This window comes from Aotus nancymaae, unplaced genomic scaffold (genome assembly GCF_030222135.1).
Source record: "Aotus nancymaae isolate 86718 unplaced genomic scaffold, 86718_ANA_hifiasm-v0.15.2.pri h1tg000016l, whole genome shotgun sequence".
NCBI classification, from domain to species: domain Eukaryota; kingdom Metazoa; phylum Chordata; class Mammalia; order Primates; family Aotidae; genus Aotus; species Aotus nancymaae.
The window spans coordinates 22,941,949-22,961,139 of record NW_026988428.1 but is presented as its reverse complement, the minus strand read 5'-3'; the positions used below and the strand labels follow the sequence as shown (position 1 = coordinate 22,961,139).

The window sequence follows — 19,191 nt, the reverse complement described above, 5'->3', positions numbered from 1 at the left end:
ATTTTTGTCACGAGATCTCATTTCCACTTTTTTCCTTTAAAGCTCCAGGCAAATGTTTTAACAGATTCTAATCCATAGTACAAGCTTAATTGATCTTAAATTTAAGAATAAAAATCTGATTTTAATTAAAATTTAATATGCATTCTAGTATTTATGTTGTAAAATTAGTATTTATATGATTCCATTAACTATGTACCATTTATTCCTTTTTTAATAAATTTTCAGTAAGAGCAGAATAAATGCTAATTTGGCGATGGACAGAATATACAAATTGTAGAGACCGAGTCATTGTTATGAATTGGGTCTGACTTTTGTCATGACACTGGAAATTTTCCACAAATATTATATTCTTCTTTTATAATAAATATAGTGCAAATGAATTGCAGTCAATATTTGAAAACCCATCTATAAATTTAGGAGGTTACTATTGATTTTTCATTATGATAAATTCTTCAACTTGTAAGCTACTAAAAGTCCATGAGAAGGTTTAGTTGTTTTAAATTTAACTCTTCTCTATCAGGAAGATGTCAGGGATCCAATGAAAATAGTTATATGAGGTGCAGGTATCCATTCCAAACTTGGATATCATTTCAATTAGCATCATCTGTCGTTTTCTTTAAGTGTCTAAGGTTAGAATAGTCACAGGATATTCCCATGTATGAAGCAATTTTCTGCAAAGACTGTTGTTGATGATCTTTTTAAAATATATATTCTGGGAGAAATGATTTACCAGAGAATGAAGAACCTAAGCCTGAGTCTTTGGCTTTCTGCCAAAGATGCTAGAGAAAATGATGCATGACAAATACATTACCAAGGAATTCTCCCTCTAAGAGACTGACAAAGATCTGATTTTTAGGATTTTATTGCCACCAAGAAAGATACCCCTTGTATCTTTGAGCTGCTAATGGCAATATGGTCTATACTGAAACAACACTCAGTTCGTTTTCTTTCTTTCTATCTTCTTTGAGTTATTTTATTTTATACATAATGAGTTATTTCTGATAAAATAATTTACTTAAATAGCTATGAAAGGTCAAATGTGTACAAGTATTTTTATTGGGACATATCTTAAGATTACTCTAAATGCAATAAGAAAATATATGCTTTATTAAAATTTGATTTATAAGCTGCTTTGTAATTTATTATTTTTTAATTGTATAATATATATATTTTTTATTTACTTTATTCCTGTTGCTTTGGCTTGGTGAGACTAGGTCTCTACATTAGGAGTTTTATTGAATGAAAAACTATCAGAATGAAACATGACCTTGATGTGGCATCAGAATTTAGTAAGATGACATTTAATAGGAATTTAGGATAAGTTCCAGGTTTTACACTTAAATACAAAGAATCAATTTTGCAGGCACAAAATACTTCAACAAAATCTGAAATCATTCATTTGATGAAAACTCAGGTTTCCAGCTGACAATAAATACAATGCAATGCAACAGTCCAATACTGATTATATTACATCTAATATAATCATAGGTAATGTTAATAAGTATGTTATCTGAAATGAGTGATGGGATATCCTGTTTTACTTTGTACTGGTGAGTTCTGGGTGCCACCCTATGAAAGGAATAAAAACTATTCATATCACTTTCATAAGATAATAACTAAGAAAAAAAATCTCCTTTAGCTAAAAAAGAAGTTACTAAGTAGAACTTTGCAAGTTCAACTAAGCATCCACATCTTCCAGGAGGTTGTTACTACATAAAATCAAACCTTTTGGATAGTCAACTATGAAAAAGCAGATTTTGTTTTTCTTTCTAGGTATTGAAGTTTCCAAACTCTGTTTATTTTACAGGAGTCTGAACTTATAGAACTAAGAGAAACCATTGAAATGCTGAAGGCTCAGAATTCTGCTGCCCAGGCGGCTATTCAGGGAGCACTGAATGGTCCAGACCACCCTCCCAAAGGTATATTTATAAATATTTTCATTTCCACCCAATATAATAGGCAACTGTTTTAATTATTAATTACAGTAAAACTGCATTTACTCAGTGTCACTGCCTTTTATAATGAATAAGTTGGTATTAATGTGGTCAGAATCCTAGAATTTTAGAACAGGGACTTGCATTATCAAATAATTTTTAAACTGATATTAAGAAATTTGCTTCTATAGTTATATACACATCTCCGTATTTGATACAGTGGAGATGGAGATGGAGTGGTTGGTTAATACATGCATATCTTAATTCAGGCAAAACAAACCCATTAATAAGTATAATAATCCAGATTTGTATATAAAAATGAAATAGTCAATATGATGAGATAACAAGCAGTGGGAATTGGGAGCAACTTTTCCTGGATTGAGGCTATGAAAAAGTACATTTCCTATAGATAATTTTAAAACAACTTTAATTTAAATAAAAACAATGGACAAAAGGTAGGTCTGTTTTATATTATTCCTATGCTTCAACAATTCTAAACATGAAAATATTTAGAATTTTCACTGTCCCTACTTCTTGGTTCACCACTGAGAAAATGCTCATTATTAATGTCATGTCATTTTTTTCTTTACATCGGTTCTATTTACTCATTTCCTGACACTTTTCAAAATCATTCGACGTGCTCAACTCTTTCCCAGCTTAAAAAATCCTGTGCTAAAATATGAATGCCTTATCTCTCTTTTCATTTCCAGAAGACTTCTGAGAAAAATTTTATGAAATCTTTCGATATCTTCAGCCATCAGCCATCTTTAGACCACTGGAGTGTAGCTTCTCTTCCTTCCACTCCACCAAAACAATGCACTCCAGGATCAGTAGAAACTTACGTGACACTAAATTTAGTAAAACATTGAAAATATTTATTGTATGAGACAGACATAGAAACAGCATTTGATGCTGATGTTTATTCCTTCCTATGTGAAACATTTGGTTTTTCTAATGTTCATGACATCATACATTTTTGGTTTTTCTTCTGCTCCTTTGAAAATATTGAAATATTTTTCAGTATTTCTTTTGTAAATTCACTCTTTTGTATCCATTTGTTAATTGTTGATATCCTAAGCTCTCTTGCATTATGATTCTGTACATTATGATTCTATTTAAAATTATATAGAAACTCATCTCATACACTAGCTGTAATTTTCATTAATGTGCTAATAACTAATAACTGTCAAATTTAGGTCTCGAGACCAGGCTCTGTATATCCAGCTACTAAGAAAGAACTCCATGTGGATATCTTTGGATTTCTGTTTCACATCTTAAATCCAACATCTCCAAGCTTAAATTTGTCTTCTGTCTCACACCTGCTTCTCCTCCAGTGCTCATTGCCTCAGTAGATGGCACTGTCACCCTTCCATTTAGCCAGAAATCTAGGTAGTCTTCATAATTCCTCCTCTTCCTTATTGAATAAGTCACCAAGATCTACTGATTCCACCCCTTAAATATCTCTTGGATCTAATCACTTTTCTCTGATTATACTCTCACCATCCATCATCTCTCTTCTGAACCATGACCACAAACCCCTAAATAGCCTTCCTCTTCTTAATCTTATACTACTTTACACTGGTCTTCAGACTGAAGCCAGAACAGTCATTGAGAAACACATCCAGAGGTATCCCATTGCCTTTAAGGTGGAATAGACTCTTCAACATGACATAATCTCTCTTCACCAGCTTCCTTCATTCAATAAATATTTATTCATAACCAATTATGTGCCAGATGATGCACATACAGACGTTATTTCTTGTTCTGTTATTCTACATTTCAGCTATCCTGATATTTTTCAATTCTTCATAAGTTCTTTATAAATTGTGTTCATTCCATTTAGAATATTCTATCTTGTTTGAAAAGCATAAAAGCTTTATGAGACACTGCAGCGGTTAGCCAAAATATGCTTCCTTGACCCCTACAGAGAATGAAGTTCCCTGTGATATGTTTCTGGAAGTAGCTATACTTCCCTTCTTAAAATTACATTATACTTTGGGGCTTTTATTTAAGGCATATCTTTCCTGATTGACAATAGTAGGGTTTGTTTTCTTACCCTTTTCAAAGACATCAGGGTGCCCATGATGATGTCTTGTACATAAAAGGGCATATTTGAATTTTTAAAAGAAGAATAATATAATTTTTTAAATGAATTTCAATTTAAACTTTAAGAAAACAATTATATAAAGTGAGATATACTTAAATTGAAGGACAAAGTAGTTCTGCAGGGGCTATTTGTCTCAGGAACTTAGCAACTTTCCATGTGGAGGAGTGATTTACGTGATGCATGGAAAATTACTGCATATTTAAAGCTTATCTTAGAGCTATAATAAAGCAGCTTATGTTCTAAATCTTCATGTCGTAAATAGGTCCAGAAGGGATTTTAAAAGGCTTAATCCTTACTTTAACACAGCACAAGTCACTGAAGTGAAACTTTCTGAAAGGATTCCTTTTATCTTAGGCAATAGGTAGCTTAATATATCTACTGAAATTGAAAAATTGGAATTCCTTTGCTCAGAAATGTGGGAGGGGTGGAGCTTAAGATGAAAAATCACAGTTAATATCTAAATTGATCAAGAAATATTTAAAAATAATTTTCTAGGTTTTAAAACTAATAAAAACAACTGGCTGTAAAGGGTTGAATGTATCCAGGATAGTTAGGTTGTATTTCTGTAATATTAAAACTCAGTATTAAATTTAATGAACACAAAGTGTGATTCTTATCACATTGATCATTGACATTACATGGAAAAAATAGTCAGTTGGACTAACTGTGTCTTTTCATGAGTTATTAAGGTAATTGTATGTCATATAAATTTATATTTGGAAATCATATTGAAATTCACTTTTAGAGACCCTTAAAATATTTATGTCATGTGTATTTTTAACATATGATCTTAAAAGATATATTTGGAAGAAATAACAGTTTTATAGACAGGTCAGAGTATCACAAAATCACACACCAATTTGTGAATGTATATTTCTATTTTCTCTAAATTAATGCATCACATTCATTAACAAAGTCTGATAAATAATTATTGTCTATAATAAAATATTTTTATATACAAACATCTTTAAACACCTGCTATTAAGTACTAGGAATTATCAGATCTTAAAATATAAAGATTTTAAAAATTACCCTGTGCTCATGGGGCTCACAATCCACTGCAAATATAATAATTGTGATAAGAAATTTGAAAGTTGAAGGTAATAGAAAATTATACTTTTATTTTTCAAAATGTAACATTGCGTTTTAAGTCACTACTTCTGTGTAAATATGGAATTGTTTTTCCTTAAGATATACCAAATATAGTTGGATAACACATGTATTAAAGTTCTGTCAGCACTAAATATTTTTTAGAAATAATGATGGGCAAACATAGTTATATTGAATGAAAAAATAGACTAGATTTGTTTAACAGCTATGTATTGATTGATACCACATGCCATATGCTATACAAGGTTTGAAATATATAATGGTAAACAAAATAGATATGGTCTTTGTCTCCATAAAACTTAGTCTAGTGGGAGAGCAGAAGGTAAATGAACATATGTGATCATTGGTGTACCTGAACACGTATACCAAAACAGTTACAAGTTCTAAGATGGACAATAATGGGTACCATAGGGAAAGAGGGTACCAAGGAACCTACTGGAGGTTGCATTGTCAGGGAAGATTATTCCAAGGTAGTAATATTTAAGTGAATATCCAAGGAATAATTTTCAATCATAAGTACTGAGGGAGGAGCATTTCAAAAGAACTTTGAGGCAGAAAATAAATTAGTACCTTTATGGAACTAACATAAGGAAGATGTTAAGCAACTGTTTAATAAGAACACAGTGGATGAGTTATGAACTGACAAGATTACTAAGGGATTGTAGGCCATATTTAGAAGTTGGATTTTTTAATCTATTCTTTTTAGAGTGAGAAGTTATTGAAAGGTCTTAAGTGGGGGAGTGTTGATGAAGTTTTCCTTTTAAAAAAGATTTTTCTAGCGATTGTTTATAGAATGGTTTGAAGATGAGTAAGTTCATAGCTATACTTGCTGTAAGGGTTATATTGGTAGCTTGAACTGGGGCCGTGGTGACACAGAGGACAGGAGGTGGAAAGTGATGAGTGAACAAACACATACCTGAAATCTTCACTTTAAAAACAGGTTTCTCCATTCATTCGGATGGCTGATATTCATGTGGTTAGCCGTTGCTTACTGAACTTTATGATGCCCCATGTACCAAATTAAATATTTACAAGCACTAAAAGGAATTGTTAGGGAACGGTAAAATACATTTCCTTCATTTCAAAAATATTATTAAAATTATGGCTTTGCCAATCTTTATTGGTGAATGCAGTCATACTTGAAAGTAAGTGATACCTCCAAGGACTGCTTTTGACCTATGATTATAATAATTTACCTATCTTTTTAAAAATTTAGTATTAAAGAAGTCAAACACAATTTATTAATTCTGGATATAATAAAAATTCTGAAATACTTTAATACTTTGTGCTTTCCTATTTGTGAAAATCAGTTATTAGGAATGGGCTATCAAATGCTACATCTTTTTCAAAAAGCTAATGGCCAATCACAGCAAAAATTTAAAACACGAAGAAATACACATATTCTTCTATTGTCTATTTATGTGACTTCCATAATAGTTGATTAAAGGATACCAGGTTCCTTTATTGTTGAATTAAAACCTCCTAAATGAATACCTTGATTTAGGTTTAGGTGTTGGTAATATTTTGGCATGCAAAACCAGTTAATGTTCTCGTCATTACTTTTTAAAATAATTTTAAGGGGCGATCTCTAGGCATTCTAAAAAACAAAAAGCTCTATGTGTTTTCTTCCTATAAAATTTTTCAGCATGATTTCCTTAGTAGAAAAATTAAGGATCCTACTGATATATATGTAAATGAAGGTGAGGATAGATATATACATACATACATATGTATGTATATGTATATACATATATTGCATGTCTATTGATATGTACATACTCATTTATTATATGTTTTGAAAGCAACCAATTATAGTTTTGTTGCCGTAATCATTTTTACTATTCAGTACATCAGTCAGTTGAAAAGGCTTCATTTTATGGTATTAGTTTTATGGAAACTTTATAGTAAATTTATAGTCTGCCTTATAGTAAATTTTGACATCTTACAACTTTCACTGAGATTTTTTTTGGCTTGACTAATATGCCTTGATGCCAATAAATATATTAATGGAAATGGACTAAAGGCAAATGTGACCTTAAGTACAATTCTGTAAATTTTCTTAGTGTCTTACTAATATTTAAAACTAGTGCATTATAGGTAGGAAAAATTTCAGTTTGTTTTGCTTTTAATAACTATAAATAAATCTCACAAGTTGCTTGTATTAAAGAAGTAGATACCTTTAAATATGATTAAAAAGCAAATGCTATTATCTTCAAAATATCTTAACTAAAGAAACACTGCTTGCTTTTAGAGTATAGCAAGGCCATACCATGTGCTGCATACATGGTAGTTAACACAGTGGATATTGGAATCAGTCTAGGGCTGAGCCTAGCTCCACTATTTTTCATCTATGTGACTATGTGCAAGTTACATTTAGTAATTAAACTCATTTCAGTGGTTTGCTTTAAGAATAAAGTTAGATACTCTGGAGGCATATCTAACATATTGTAAAATCTAGTTTTATTATTACTATTACTATTCTATAATAAGTCATGGGCAGGGAGTATGGGTACATTGGAAGAATTGCACTGTCTTAAATATGTCCTCTGTTGAATTCACAAACTCATTCTACCTAGGCTTTCTTTGGAGGATCTGTCTTTCATGGCTGTTTGACTGGCCAAGTTACTTAACTTCTTTGCACTTCAGTTTCCTCATCTGTGAGATTATGTGCTTACATGACTTCCAGGGTTTGTTTTGGCTCTAATATGGTATGATTCTATGAAATGGAAAGTTAATACATTTGGCTCTAGTAACTGTATCTGAAGCACAAATATTAAAAAGGCACAATTAATTCTCATTCTATTATGAGTTTCCATTTACTCCTGGAAATTAATCATTCAGAACAAATCATTTTGGAAGAGCTGTTTGATCCAGGTATTCAGTAGAAATCACTAGCATAGCATTTAATTTTAGACAAAACTCAGAACTCATTAAACTGCAAGGGCTACAGACGTATATGAGATTCCCATTAAATCTTAATGTAGATAACTCAGTTAATTAAAAAAAATGGTTGTACTTTATTAAACTTCTAAAACCAAAACTGCATTGAAATTATCTGTACAAAGCCTTGTTGACCTTTATCAGTGAATGTCCTCTCAAAAGACCTAAAAGACTTATTTGTTCAGATTGAGACTCTTCATGAGCCAATGTGATACTCTCTATCTGTTGCTAGATCTCCGCATCCGAAGACAGCATTCTTCTGAAAGTGTTTCTAGTATCAACAGTGCCACGAGCCATTCCAGTATTGGCAGTGGTAATGATGCCGACTCCAAGAAAAAGAAAAAGAAAAACTGGGTAAGCCACCATCCTTCACCTAATTCAGAAGCTTATTAATGCATAATAAGTTAGGCCTTTTTCTTTGGGGCTTTAGTGATCTGCAGCAGTTTACAAAGTGTCCTACTCAAGCTACTGACACCTCAAATGCTGCATTCATCACCAAAATTAGAGTGGCATGCACTGAAAAGCATGTATTTTAATACCGAGACTAAACTTGGGTTTGAATCGCCACTGGATCTAGGTCAGTTTAACTCACCTTTTGAGGGGCCTGAATTTCCTTACCTATAAAAAGATAGTTAATACCAATTGTATTTATTTGTGGATACAATTTATTCACAGATGGTATCTTATTTATCTATAGTATAACTATAGAAACTAAAGAAAAATAAGATAACATCTGTGAATAAATGGCTTAAAATAGGGGTATATTTTGGGGATAGCAATGAAGGAAAAGTGAAAAAATGATGATGATTATGGTGATGATAATGGTGATAGTGGTGTTGGAGGAAAAGGAGAAGAACGGAAATCAATAAAGGGAAAGAAGAAACCGCGAAAGCTCTCCTTCCGCCCTTAGAATCAACAGGGCTTACAGTGTGAATAGTTTCACCCTAAAAGAAATCAACCACATTAATGTCTGCTTGATTTTTTAAAACAAGAGAATATAGCAGAAATATAGAAATGTACTTTAATAGAACTGTATCTTAAGTTTGCTAGAGATATAATTTATGATGTTGATCAATAGCTAAGTAGCCGAGGGGAAGATACTATTACTGCAACAAAAATTAAAAACAGTGGAGTCAAGGATTTCTTTTAACACCAAAAGACAAAGGTAGATTTTAAGAAAATACAACTCTTGATGCAATTCAAACGTAATTATCAGAGGATTTTACTGGAGTGCTTTCTACAAATAATGGAAGAAATATCTTTTTGTTTTAAAAATGTTTATACAGGTAATATTTTAAAATACTGATCAGCCTTCATTCCCTTGATTTGTAATTCCACACTCTTTCATGTTTCTGCAAGGTGAACTCTAGAGGAAGTGAGGTGAATATAAACCGTGGACAATTTGGCATGCATCTATACAAAAACCCTACCTTGGCATGAATGCTATTCATTTTGGCAGTAGGCTTTTATAGCTTTTAAAACAGATTACCTTGTATGTCTTTTCTTTATGTCTTTTCATTTTAATCTCAAATTTTAAAGAGATGTAAAACCACTTTCTGAATAGAGCTGTAGGGGATACCAATTCTGGTTTTGAGTAGTCTGGGATTGGAAAATTTGAATAGAAAATCACAATTAATGAAGTGTTAGGTGAATTTGATTTCATTTTGCTTTTTAAGTTTGTACTGTCAGCAGGACATGACTTGATTGTAGCGCTAAAGTGGCCATTTAAAACAAATTGCCTTGAAGAGAGAAGCATTGGGAATGGAGATCCCTTCAAGGTACTTAGTTTTAAATGAGTGCTCTGACAGCCATGCCCTTGACCTTGCACTATTTAAAAGCCTTCCATGTTTGCGCTGCGCTGGATTAATACAAGAATAAAATGAACACACAAAACACGGTATCATTTTTTTTTTAGAGATACCGTGCTGCAACTGTTAATACTCTGCTTATACATACTGACCCCAGGCAGTGGCTAGGATGGCATCTGCAAACTAACGCCCCAAAGCAAAAGCTTGCCAAGTGCAAATAGACAAGAAGGGTAATTTCTGTCCTTCTTTCAGCTGAGAAGTTCTTTCAAACAAGCCTTTGGGAAGAAAAAGTCCACCAAGCCTCCTTCATCACATTCCGACATTGAAGAGCTTACTGATTCATCCCTTCCAGCATCCCCCAAATTGCCCCATAACGCTGGTGACTGTGGCTCAGCATCCATGAAGCCCTCACAATCTGCCTCAGCGTAAGTCACTCCTTCTGCAAAATGCAGAAATATTTTTAAAAAACAATTTTAGATCAAGGCCATATTTAAGCTCCAATCATATCTGTGCCAGTTATTTTCAGATTTTTCTGAGAATGATGGGCAGCATTAGTTTCTCTTTTCATTTTTCTGTTTCATTTTCATATGTTAGAATTCAAGTGTTTCTTGATCTCATTCTTCATTTTTCTAAATCATAATTCTCACTTCTTTCCATGGGCATTTGTCCATGTATCTGTCTAACTGTATGTACATACAGGTCACCCCTTGTCTGGCCACCAAAGAAACGACAAAATGGCCCTGTGATCTACAAGCATAGATCTCGGTAAAGTGGAGTGTGATGCATGAAAACTGCAAAGATCCAGGTTCTAACCTAAGTAGTGTTTGCTTTTGCTTTTTCTAAAATCACTCACATGCATTTCAACAATAAATGCCTTCTCTTTCTGTATTTTCAACTAAAATTTGGTTTCCTAAAATTGATCTGCTGTCCAGTTTTCTTTGATCCTGTTAGGTAATCTAACATAGCATTTTTATGGTACCCACTTTCTGGTAGTACAGTAGCCTCCCCTTATTCATCAGGGATATTTTCCAAGGCCCCCAGTGGATGCCTGAAACCATAGATAGCACCAAGCCCTATGTATACTATGTTTTTATTTTCTGTATACACATACCTATATATGATCAAATTTAATTTTAAAATTAGGCACAATAAGTGATTAAGAGCAATAATAAAACAGAACATTATAATAATATTTTGTGATAATAGTTATATGACTGTGGTCTCTCTCTTCCTCAAAACGCTGTAATTTTTGTTATTGTTGTTGTTGTCGTTTGAGACGAAATCTCAGTCAACCAAGCTGGAGTGCAATGGCAGGATCTAGGATCACTCTGCAAACTCAGCCTCCTGGGTTCAAGCGATTTTCCTGCCTTAGCCTTCTGAGTAGCTGGGATTACAGGTGTGCACCACCACGCCCAGCTAATTTTTTGTATTTTTAGTAGACGGGGTTTCACCATGTTGTCCAAGCTGGTCTCAAACTCCTGACCTCAAGTGATTCACCCGCCTTGACTTCCCAAAGTGCTGGCATTACAGGTGTGAGCCACTGTAACTAGCCCAAAACACTGTAATATTTTTGGACCATGTTTGACTATAGATAACTAAAACCACAGAAACTAAAATTGTGGATAAGGGGGGGCTTCTATACAAGAATGAACACATTTTGAATGTGGAAAAGTGTTATGATGAGATAATTCTCTTTGTTTTATTTACTATTTAAAACTAATTTCCTTGTATGCTCATGACAACAACTAGCACAGAACTCATATAGCACAGGGCCATTGTGCTTTGCCTACATAATTGCATCATTTATGTAGAAAGGAAGAATATGTCACTGTCATTTTGCAACCAGTAAACTTGTCCTCCAATTTTAAATGAAAAAGATGTTAGCTAATATAAAACAATATTTTGACAGATGTCCTGCACACAGGAAAGCTGTCCACAAAACAATAAAACAGCACAAGGATACAATGTGTATCCTTCAAACAGGCCTCAGCTAACCTGCTAGTAGCATTGAAACCTGTGATTTAGCTGTGATCTCCTTAATCAGCTGAGCCTAATAGGAAGGTTATGTAACTCACCTATTATTTAAATGTCCAAAATTAATCTCTCTAATTTATTTTTTACAGTGTTTATACTGGATTTTTATGGTAACTTAAAGACAGTATTGTGGCAAAGTTATTTTTTGCACAATTTTACAAAAGAAGAAATGAACATTTTAATAATGCAATAACTGCTTTTATAAAAGAAGAGTCACATATTGCAAATAGAGGTTTAAGTCCCTTGAAAATGTTGGAATGAAATGTAGTAATCTATGAGTTTTCTGCCTATAAATATCACCAATAAAATAATTTTTAGGATCACTTTATACTCAGTAATAGTAGACTGTTTTTAAACTTCAAAAAATAGAAAAAAAAATTATTTAAAGAAAACGATATTTCCGTTTTGAGCCTGTGAGTGCATCACTGTTTGTAAAACTCTCCTTTTCTCTAGGTTTTGCCAGCAGCACATCATATCTGTACCTGCTGGATAATATTGCAGTTCAGCCTTTAAAAGAGGCAGTGCTTTTCTTAATCCTCTGGCTTCCCCAGACCACTCATTTTGTTTGTTTCCTTCTTCAGGATCTGTGAATGCACAGAAGCTGAGGCAGAGATAATTCTGCAGCTGAAGAGTGAGCTCAGAGAAAAGGAATTAAAATTAACGGATATTCGGCTGGAGGCTCTCAGCTCTGCTCATCATCTTGATCAGATCCGGGAAGCCATGAACCGGATGCAGGTTGGTGCTGAAGCACTTTCAGGGAATAAAATGGAGAAACAACAACATCAACGAAAATGCTGCTTATTCTGTTCTCTTGGTTAACACAGAACAAATTCCACTTGAAAACCCACCTTAGAAATGTATTCTGTTTATTCAGTCTTTGCAACTCATTTCTTAGTACTGAATTGAGAATTTTGTCAAATCCAAGTTTGGAAGTAGGAGTGCAAACTGGCAGGTTGTATTCAAGAACCACTCAGGATACTTGTACTAGTGACTGGATTCAGGTTGAGAGCTAAGTTTTTAGAGAGGCTACTATAATTCTTGCTTCTTCACTTTTCCATCATTTACTTTTATTTTGGCTTTTGCCTGTCCTTTTGAAATCTGATTTTCAAATACTTTCACAAGTTTTCTACAGAAATACAAAAGTAATGAGGAAACTGTAGAAATTCAACACAGGCTTTCTGAATATGGAAGTAAAAGTGATTTAGAATGCCATCTGTAAAAGCGAAGCTTTTGTATTTTTTAAAAAACATCTAAAGGCTAAATTCAGAACCAGTCTGTGCTCAGGCATAGTTTTCATTTTATTATTGTAAACCAGTAATCACTTGGTACCACAGATGACTGACATAAGAAAAGTTCATTGCTGAGCAGATTCATCTGCTACCGTATATATTCATCTAAAGGATTTTATTGTTTTTTTATGACCTTAGGGTCCCTTTTGGAAGAAACAAAAACTGTTTCAGATGTTAGATAAGATTCTGGAGTAATTTTAAATTACCTTATTTACATTATTTTTGTTTTGCTCTTTTTTTCAACTGTCCACAAATTCATAGTAATATTACACATGGCATTATATGCCTATAAGATTTTAACATCACTTTTAAAATGAGAAATGTTATAAATGATTCCATCATATTTTTCTTAATTCAAATGAGACCAAGTCCTGGAAAAATTCTCAAACACATGATTTAGTCAAAAAATAATGATAAAAATGTTGAATGGTTAATTTATCTATATTTGTGAATTCGGGAATACATAATGGGTGAGAGACAGAGAAAAAGATTAAATTTCCTTCTTTGGAAGGAAACCTTATTTCATATCTTATATTTGTTTGTTTAACGTATTACCACCTGCTTTATTTAACAAACAAGCTAATTAATTCTGGTAAAAGACTTGGTGCTGTTTTCTCACTCAAACCGACTGAATTTTTTTCATGTTTTCCATCTTCACGACAGAATGAAATTGAAATACTGAAGGCTGAAAATGACCGGTTGAAGGCAGAAACTGGCAACACAGCTAAGCCTGCTCGGCCACCGTCAGAATCCTCAAGCAGCACCTCCTCTTCATCTTCCAGGCAGTCGTTAGGACTTTCTCTAAACAATTTGAACATCACAGAGACTGTTACCTCAGGTGACTTAGTGCAAATGCTTGCCTGAATCACAGCATGTCCATGAGTTAACGGGTGGGAAGCCTGGAATTTGGAGAGCTTTACATATTCCTAAAAATGCTGCACTCGAGAAATAGTCCTATTTTGATCTTATAAATCTATTCTACTTAGTTATAATTATAAGAGCATATTCTGTGTCCAAAAATCAATCTTAGAGATAATGTCTTCATAATATTTTTAAGAAATCACTTTTGCTTAGGAAGTACTTTCTCCATGATTATGATGATGAAGAAATAATACTCTCTCAGTGATGATACTTAGTACTTATGGATATAATAATAATAACCCCATGTAATTTTATTCTGTTTTAAGTGTGCAAAAACCGATTTATAAGTGTAGCGAGCTTTATTTTCTAAATTTGACTAGAAGACCCTGCATCAGCCTGCCTAGAGAGAACATAATGCTACTCTGTCACCCAGTCTGCAGCTATCTTAAATTTTCAGCAAACAAAAAGAATATACTGGATTCTGTTATTTCCATCAAGGGTACAGTTTTTATTCAATTGCAAATAGAATCATATGACGTAATGTCATCTTAATATCTGATGAACCATCCAGTCATAAAGTTTAACTGTTTCTGTGGAACAGTTCATTCAAGAGAATCATTTCAAGGATAGAGAATTTAGCCTAGGGAATATTTACATGAGGCTCTGTGGTAGTTGTAAAGCACGGCCACCAGATGACGCTTGGAAACCAATAATATGTATGTTTGTAGCCAACGTTAGATTCCATTATAGAATGGAGACAATACACTGCTTGCCTTAAAACATTAAAATACAGAAGGAGAAGGGAAATGACATGGCATGTTGATATTGATACAATTCCAATGAATCACATCTCTTCTAAAAAGTCAGAATTTTAAAAATTCTGATACTGTGGCTGCTCTTCATAATATAATATTATGGCCTTCATATTATATGTAAAAGGCAAGTGGGCACTCCCTATAATTTAAGAAAACAACTTTTATAAAATTCTGGTGGGGATTAGAGGAAGAAAATAAATTCTGAGAATAAACATCAAGTAAAACTAGTATCAGAAGCCAAGTAAAAAAACAAGAGATTTTGGAATTAAATGAACTTAGAGATCATTAAGTAAAATAAGACTATGGAAGTAGACGATAATCTGAGTGTGTAAATTGTACATCATGTTTTGTTATCCACACTTAAGAAAATAGTCTACAAAGGAAAGAGCACAAATGTTTAAATGTATACAATCTGACAGTTCTGGACAACATCCTCTATGTTGGCTTGTTGCTGATGAACCTGACAGAGAAGTGAAGTAAGGTCTACATCTCATGGTAACCAATGCGTTTCTGGATCCCCAGGCTTGGCTCCTAGGGAAAGACAAGGGCCGGTATCTTACCGGTCACCAGTCAAACTAATGGCAGGATTGTACTGCCTTTTTAAATATAATTCTGTTTTATTTTATGAAAATATGACAAAGTTTGAAGGAGGCAAGTTTTAATACTGAAGGTGGTTTAGAAAAAATAGACACATATATATATAAACTTAATGTCTGGGAAAAATAGAACTCATAAAGATAAATATAAAATCAAAGAGTTTAAATTTACAATTTCTATGTTTATTAGGCTTAACACATTTTTGGCCGTGATTAAGCATTTGAGGCAATTTTGGGACAGGAGGCAAGCTTTACATTTTTTTAATGCCTTTTTTGTTACCCATTCCCTAAGTTATTTTTGATATATCTTATTTCCTTCATTATTTTTCAGTAGTGATACTTACGTCTGAACTAAAAAAAAAAAAACAAAAAAACAAACAAACAAAAAAAAAACTTAAATCACACAACTAAGATTGTTTTCATTACCTTCACTCTCGTGTAGTGGGTTCAACACTTGGAAAACAAAATGTGTTTTTGCTGGGTCTTTTTGACAGAGAAACTTTCTAGGTTTCATGATTAATCTTAAGAAAAAGAAAGTAGGCAGGAGAGAGGATAATTGGCAGATATTCAGTTCCTGAAATATTAATTGCATGTTCCATGCATCCAGTCAAGACAGATGTTTGAGAAGCCTTCCGTTTTTGGCCAAAATTTCACTCGATTATAGTCAGAATGACAGACCTTTTTAATTCTTCCTTGAAAATGTAGCCAGAGGACCATGACCTTTTTTTTTTGAGACAAAGTCTTGCTCTGTCACCGAGGCTAGAGTGCAGTGGCACGCACGATCTTGGCTCACTGCAACCTCTGCCTCCCAGGTTCAAGCAATTCTCCTGCCTCAGCCTCCTGAGTAGCTGGGATTTCAGGCGCCCACCACCACACTTGGCTAATTTTTTGTGTTTTCAGTAAAGACAGGGTTTCACTGTGTTAGCTAGGATGGTTTCGAACTTCTGACCTCATGATCTGCCCGCCTTGGCCTCCCAAAGTTCTGGGATTACAGGCATGAGCCACCACGCCTGGCCAACTTATTTTCTAGTTAAAAACAGAAACAAAACAAGCAAACAAAAATACAGAAGCCTCTCACATTAAACTTGCTGTCAATCTCTGGACTTGTTTCATCAGGTGACTATCCTGTCAATATACTCTGCCCAGGGGAGATTCAGAGTCATGATGTGACCCTCCCACAGTCAACAGAAGGAGTTAGAACAAACAGAAATAATGGTTAGAAGAGCAAAACTTAGTATACACTGAGGATGAAGTGTTTTAAAAGCATTATCTTTTATGTTCTCAATAACTCCACCAGGAAGGTGCTTCTTTAAGCCCCATTTTACAGCTAAGGAAAGCAAGACTTGGGATGATGACTATAAGAATTTGTTCAAGATCATGAAACTAGTAAGCAGCAGAACTAATAATCAAACCCTGGTTTGGATGAATCCAGGACCTGGACTTTTCACTATTACATTAATGTTGCCTTAAGTAGACACATAATAAAAGCAAAGAATAGTTATTCACTCATTTTTGGTAAATATTTATCCTACTATTGTCAGGAGAAATTTCATATTGTAAGCATAGTTTTTAGATGTAAATATGACATGAAATGAATAACATACTCCCAGGCAAATTTAAGCAGATTATATGGATCAACAATCAGGCCAACCCCCTTTGCCATGGACTACTTGGCCATGTGTGATTTGGCCCTTACTTATTTCCATCCACATCATTTCATACCACTCCTCACCTTCCCCTTGTCTCTGCATTTCTGCTACCCCAAACATCTCTCTGTTCCTTTAACATATCCAGCTCACACATCTCAGGCTTTTGTACTTTGAATATTTTTGAACATTTATGAGTAATTAAGACAAGTACGAAAGTAACTTGATCATGAACTGCCGGAAGTCTAGATGTGAACAGCCAAAGGTAAACCACTCTAAACTTCTGAGACAAGGATCAAGAGAATTAAAATGACTAAGGAAGAGTTTTATTTTTGAGTGGAGTAGGTGAAAAGGTGAAAGACTATTAAGATGTTGACTTGGAAAATAATTAAACTCCAGTGCAGGAGATTATCTTTGATGATTTAAAAATTAATTGCAAAATTTTTCATTTCTTCAAGCTCTAAAAGTTGTTTTAAATTGTTATGATCTTAGAGTACTTTTTACTGGTTACTTTCAAAATTATATATCCTTAATTACTAAGATAATAGAAACCATTCTAATTCCAGAAGTCATCTTATTAGAGCATTGATTTCTATGATGCTATAGTCATAACCTTTTATCTATAAACTTATTGTCAGAGCAGTTGAGTTCTCTTTTCACCAGGCATATGAGCTCTTTAGCATGTAATGGAGTTTCATTTATCCACAGAACAGTGTCTTAATATTAATCATGGTTCTATAATAGCATTATTATCAAAGGAAAACATATATTTGGGATAGTTTGCCTTCATAATTCTCCAAATTGGAAATGAATCTGGTATAATGTATTTTGAAAGTTAATCTTTAATCACCATTTAAAGGCTGATATTTTAAAGGTTAGCTAGCTTTGTCATGCTTCTGTAACTCTTAGCTGATTACTAAAAATACTATTTTGGTTTTGAAACTATTAGCATAAAGGATTCAGGAGAGCAATCATAATGCCAGTATAATGCCATGGTTGAAATTCAGTAACAGAACCTAATAATTATAAAGATAAGGTGAGTAGTTATATAGCTGGCTGTGTTGAGTGGTTGAAAATAATTTCGGTTGACAGTCAATCTCAGCACCTTTACATTTATAAATTACATGGATATTGAGCTTGGATATTTTAGATTGGATAGAAAAATCAGATGGCTTGTCAGTTTGTCATGCTTATAATGGTGACTAAATATTACTCAGGTATTACTCAGACCTATGTGTAATAGAAAAAGAAATCTCTTATTTCCTCATCTAAAGGCAGTGAGTGGCCCAACACTTGAGCGAAGATCTTTGCAAGCAGAAATAAATTCTTAGATTGAAACTTTAACCCAGCCACAGTAATTCATCTTCTTGAAAGCTGAGGCTTTTCAAACCAGTTAGGCTAGAATGGGAAGCAAATCCCATTGAAAGATATAAAACTATGAGGGAGAAAAGAATGACAGTAAACAAATCCGAGCTAATGTTACTCTGTTGTGTTTGTCTCTTTTAAAATTTGGTAGATATTTTGCTAGATGATGCCGGTGATGCAACTGGACACAAAGATGGCCGCAGTGTGAAAATTATAGTCTCCATAAGCAAGGGCTACGGTCGAGCAAAGGTACTTCTTTATTACTAACAGATGAGAATTACTACAAGTAAAATATATTTAATATGTGAATATTTGATCTGGTAAATATCCTACAACAGTTGCGGATTGGCACTAGTTTAATATGTCACATAAACACGAAAGGGACAATAAAGAGATGACATCATCCTAGAGGTAGAAATGTGTCTTACATGGACCTCACATTCATTCACTGAAAATAATCATTAGCCTCTCATTTCTGACACTTAAAAAAATAGTTATTTGTTTGACAAACATCTGGTTTAACATATTCTTTTGGTTTCACTTGTTGATTATAAGTAATGTTTATGATGTGCAGTAATATATTACTAGAGCTGTCAGTATGGTCTTTATACAAAGAGAAGACTGTAAGCTAAATGAATATTCTAGAAATCAGAAAGACTCGTGTTTTACTAAACTCAGTAGGACAA

General features: G+C 33.4%; 1 protein-coding gene across 11 annotated transcripts in view; it reads left to right on the top strand.

Annotated features, from left to right (window-relative positions):
• The window catches only part of NAV3 (neuron navigator 3), an 853,828-nt gene that overhangs the window by 810,685 nt on the left and 23,952 nt on the right, over nt 1-19,191 (top strand). For 9 of the 11 annotated variants that reach the window (XM_064376945.1, XM_064376946.1, XM_064376947.1 and 6 more), the window contains 7 exons: nt 1,808-1,919; nt 8,324-8,445; nt 9,451-9,471; nt 10,152-10,324; nt 12,515-12,668; nt 13,886-14,060; nt 18,657-18,754. In XM_064376945.1, the coding sequence (XP_064233015.1) occupies nt 1,808-1,919; nt 8,324-8,445; nt 9,451-9,471; nt 10,152-10,324; nt 12,515-12,668; nt 13,886-14,060; nt 18,657-18,754 (855 nt within the window). The remainder of the gene's footprint in view (nt 1-1,807; nt 1,920-8,323; nt 8,446-9,450; nt 9,472-10,151; nt 10,325-12,514; nt 12,669-13,885; nt 14,061-18,656; nt 18,755-19,191) is intronic. The other 2 variants (XM_064376943.1, XM_064376941.1) reach the window with 1 other exon arrangement.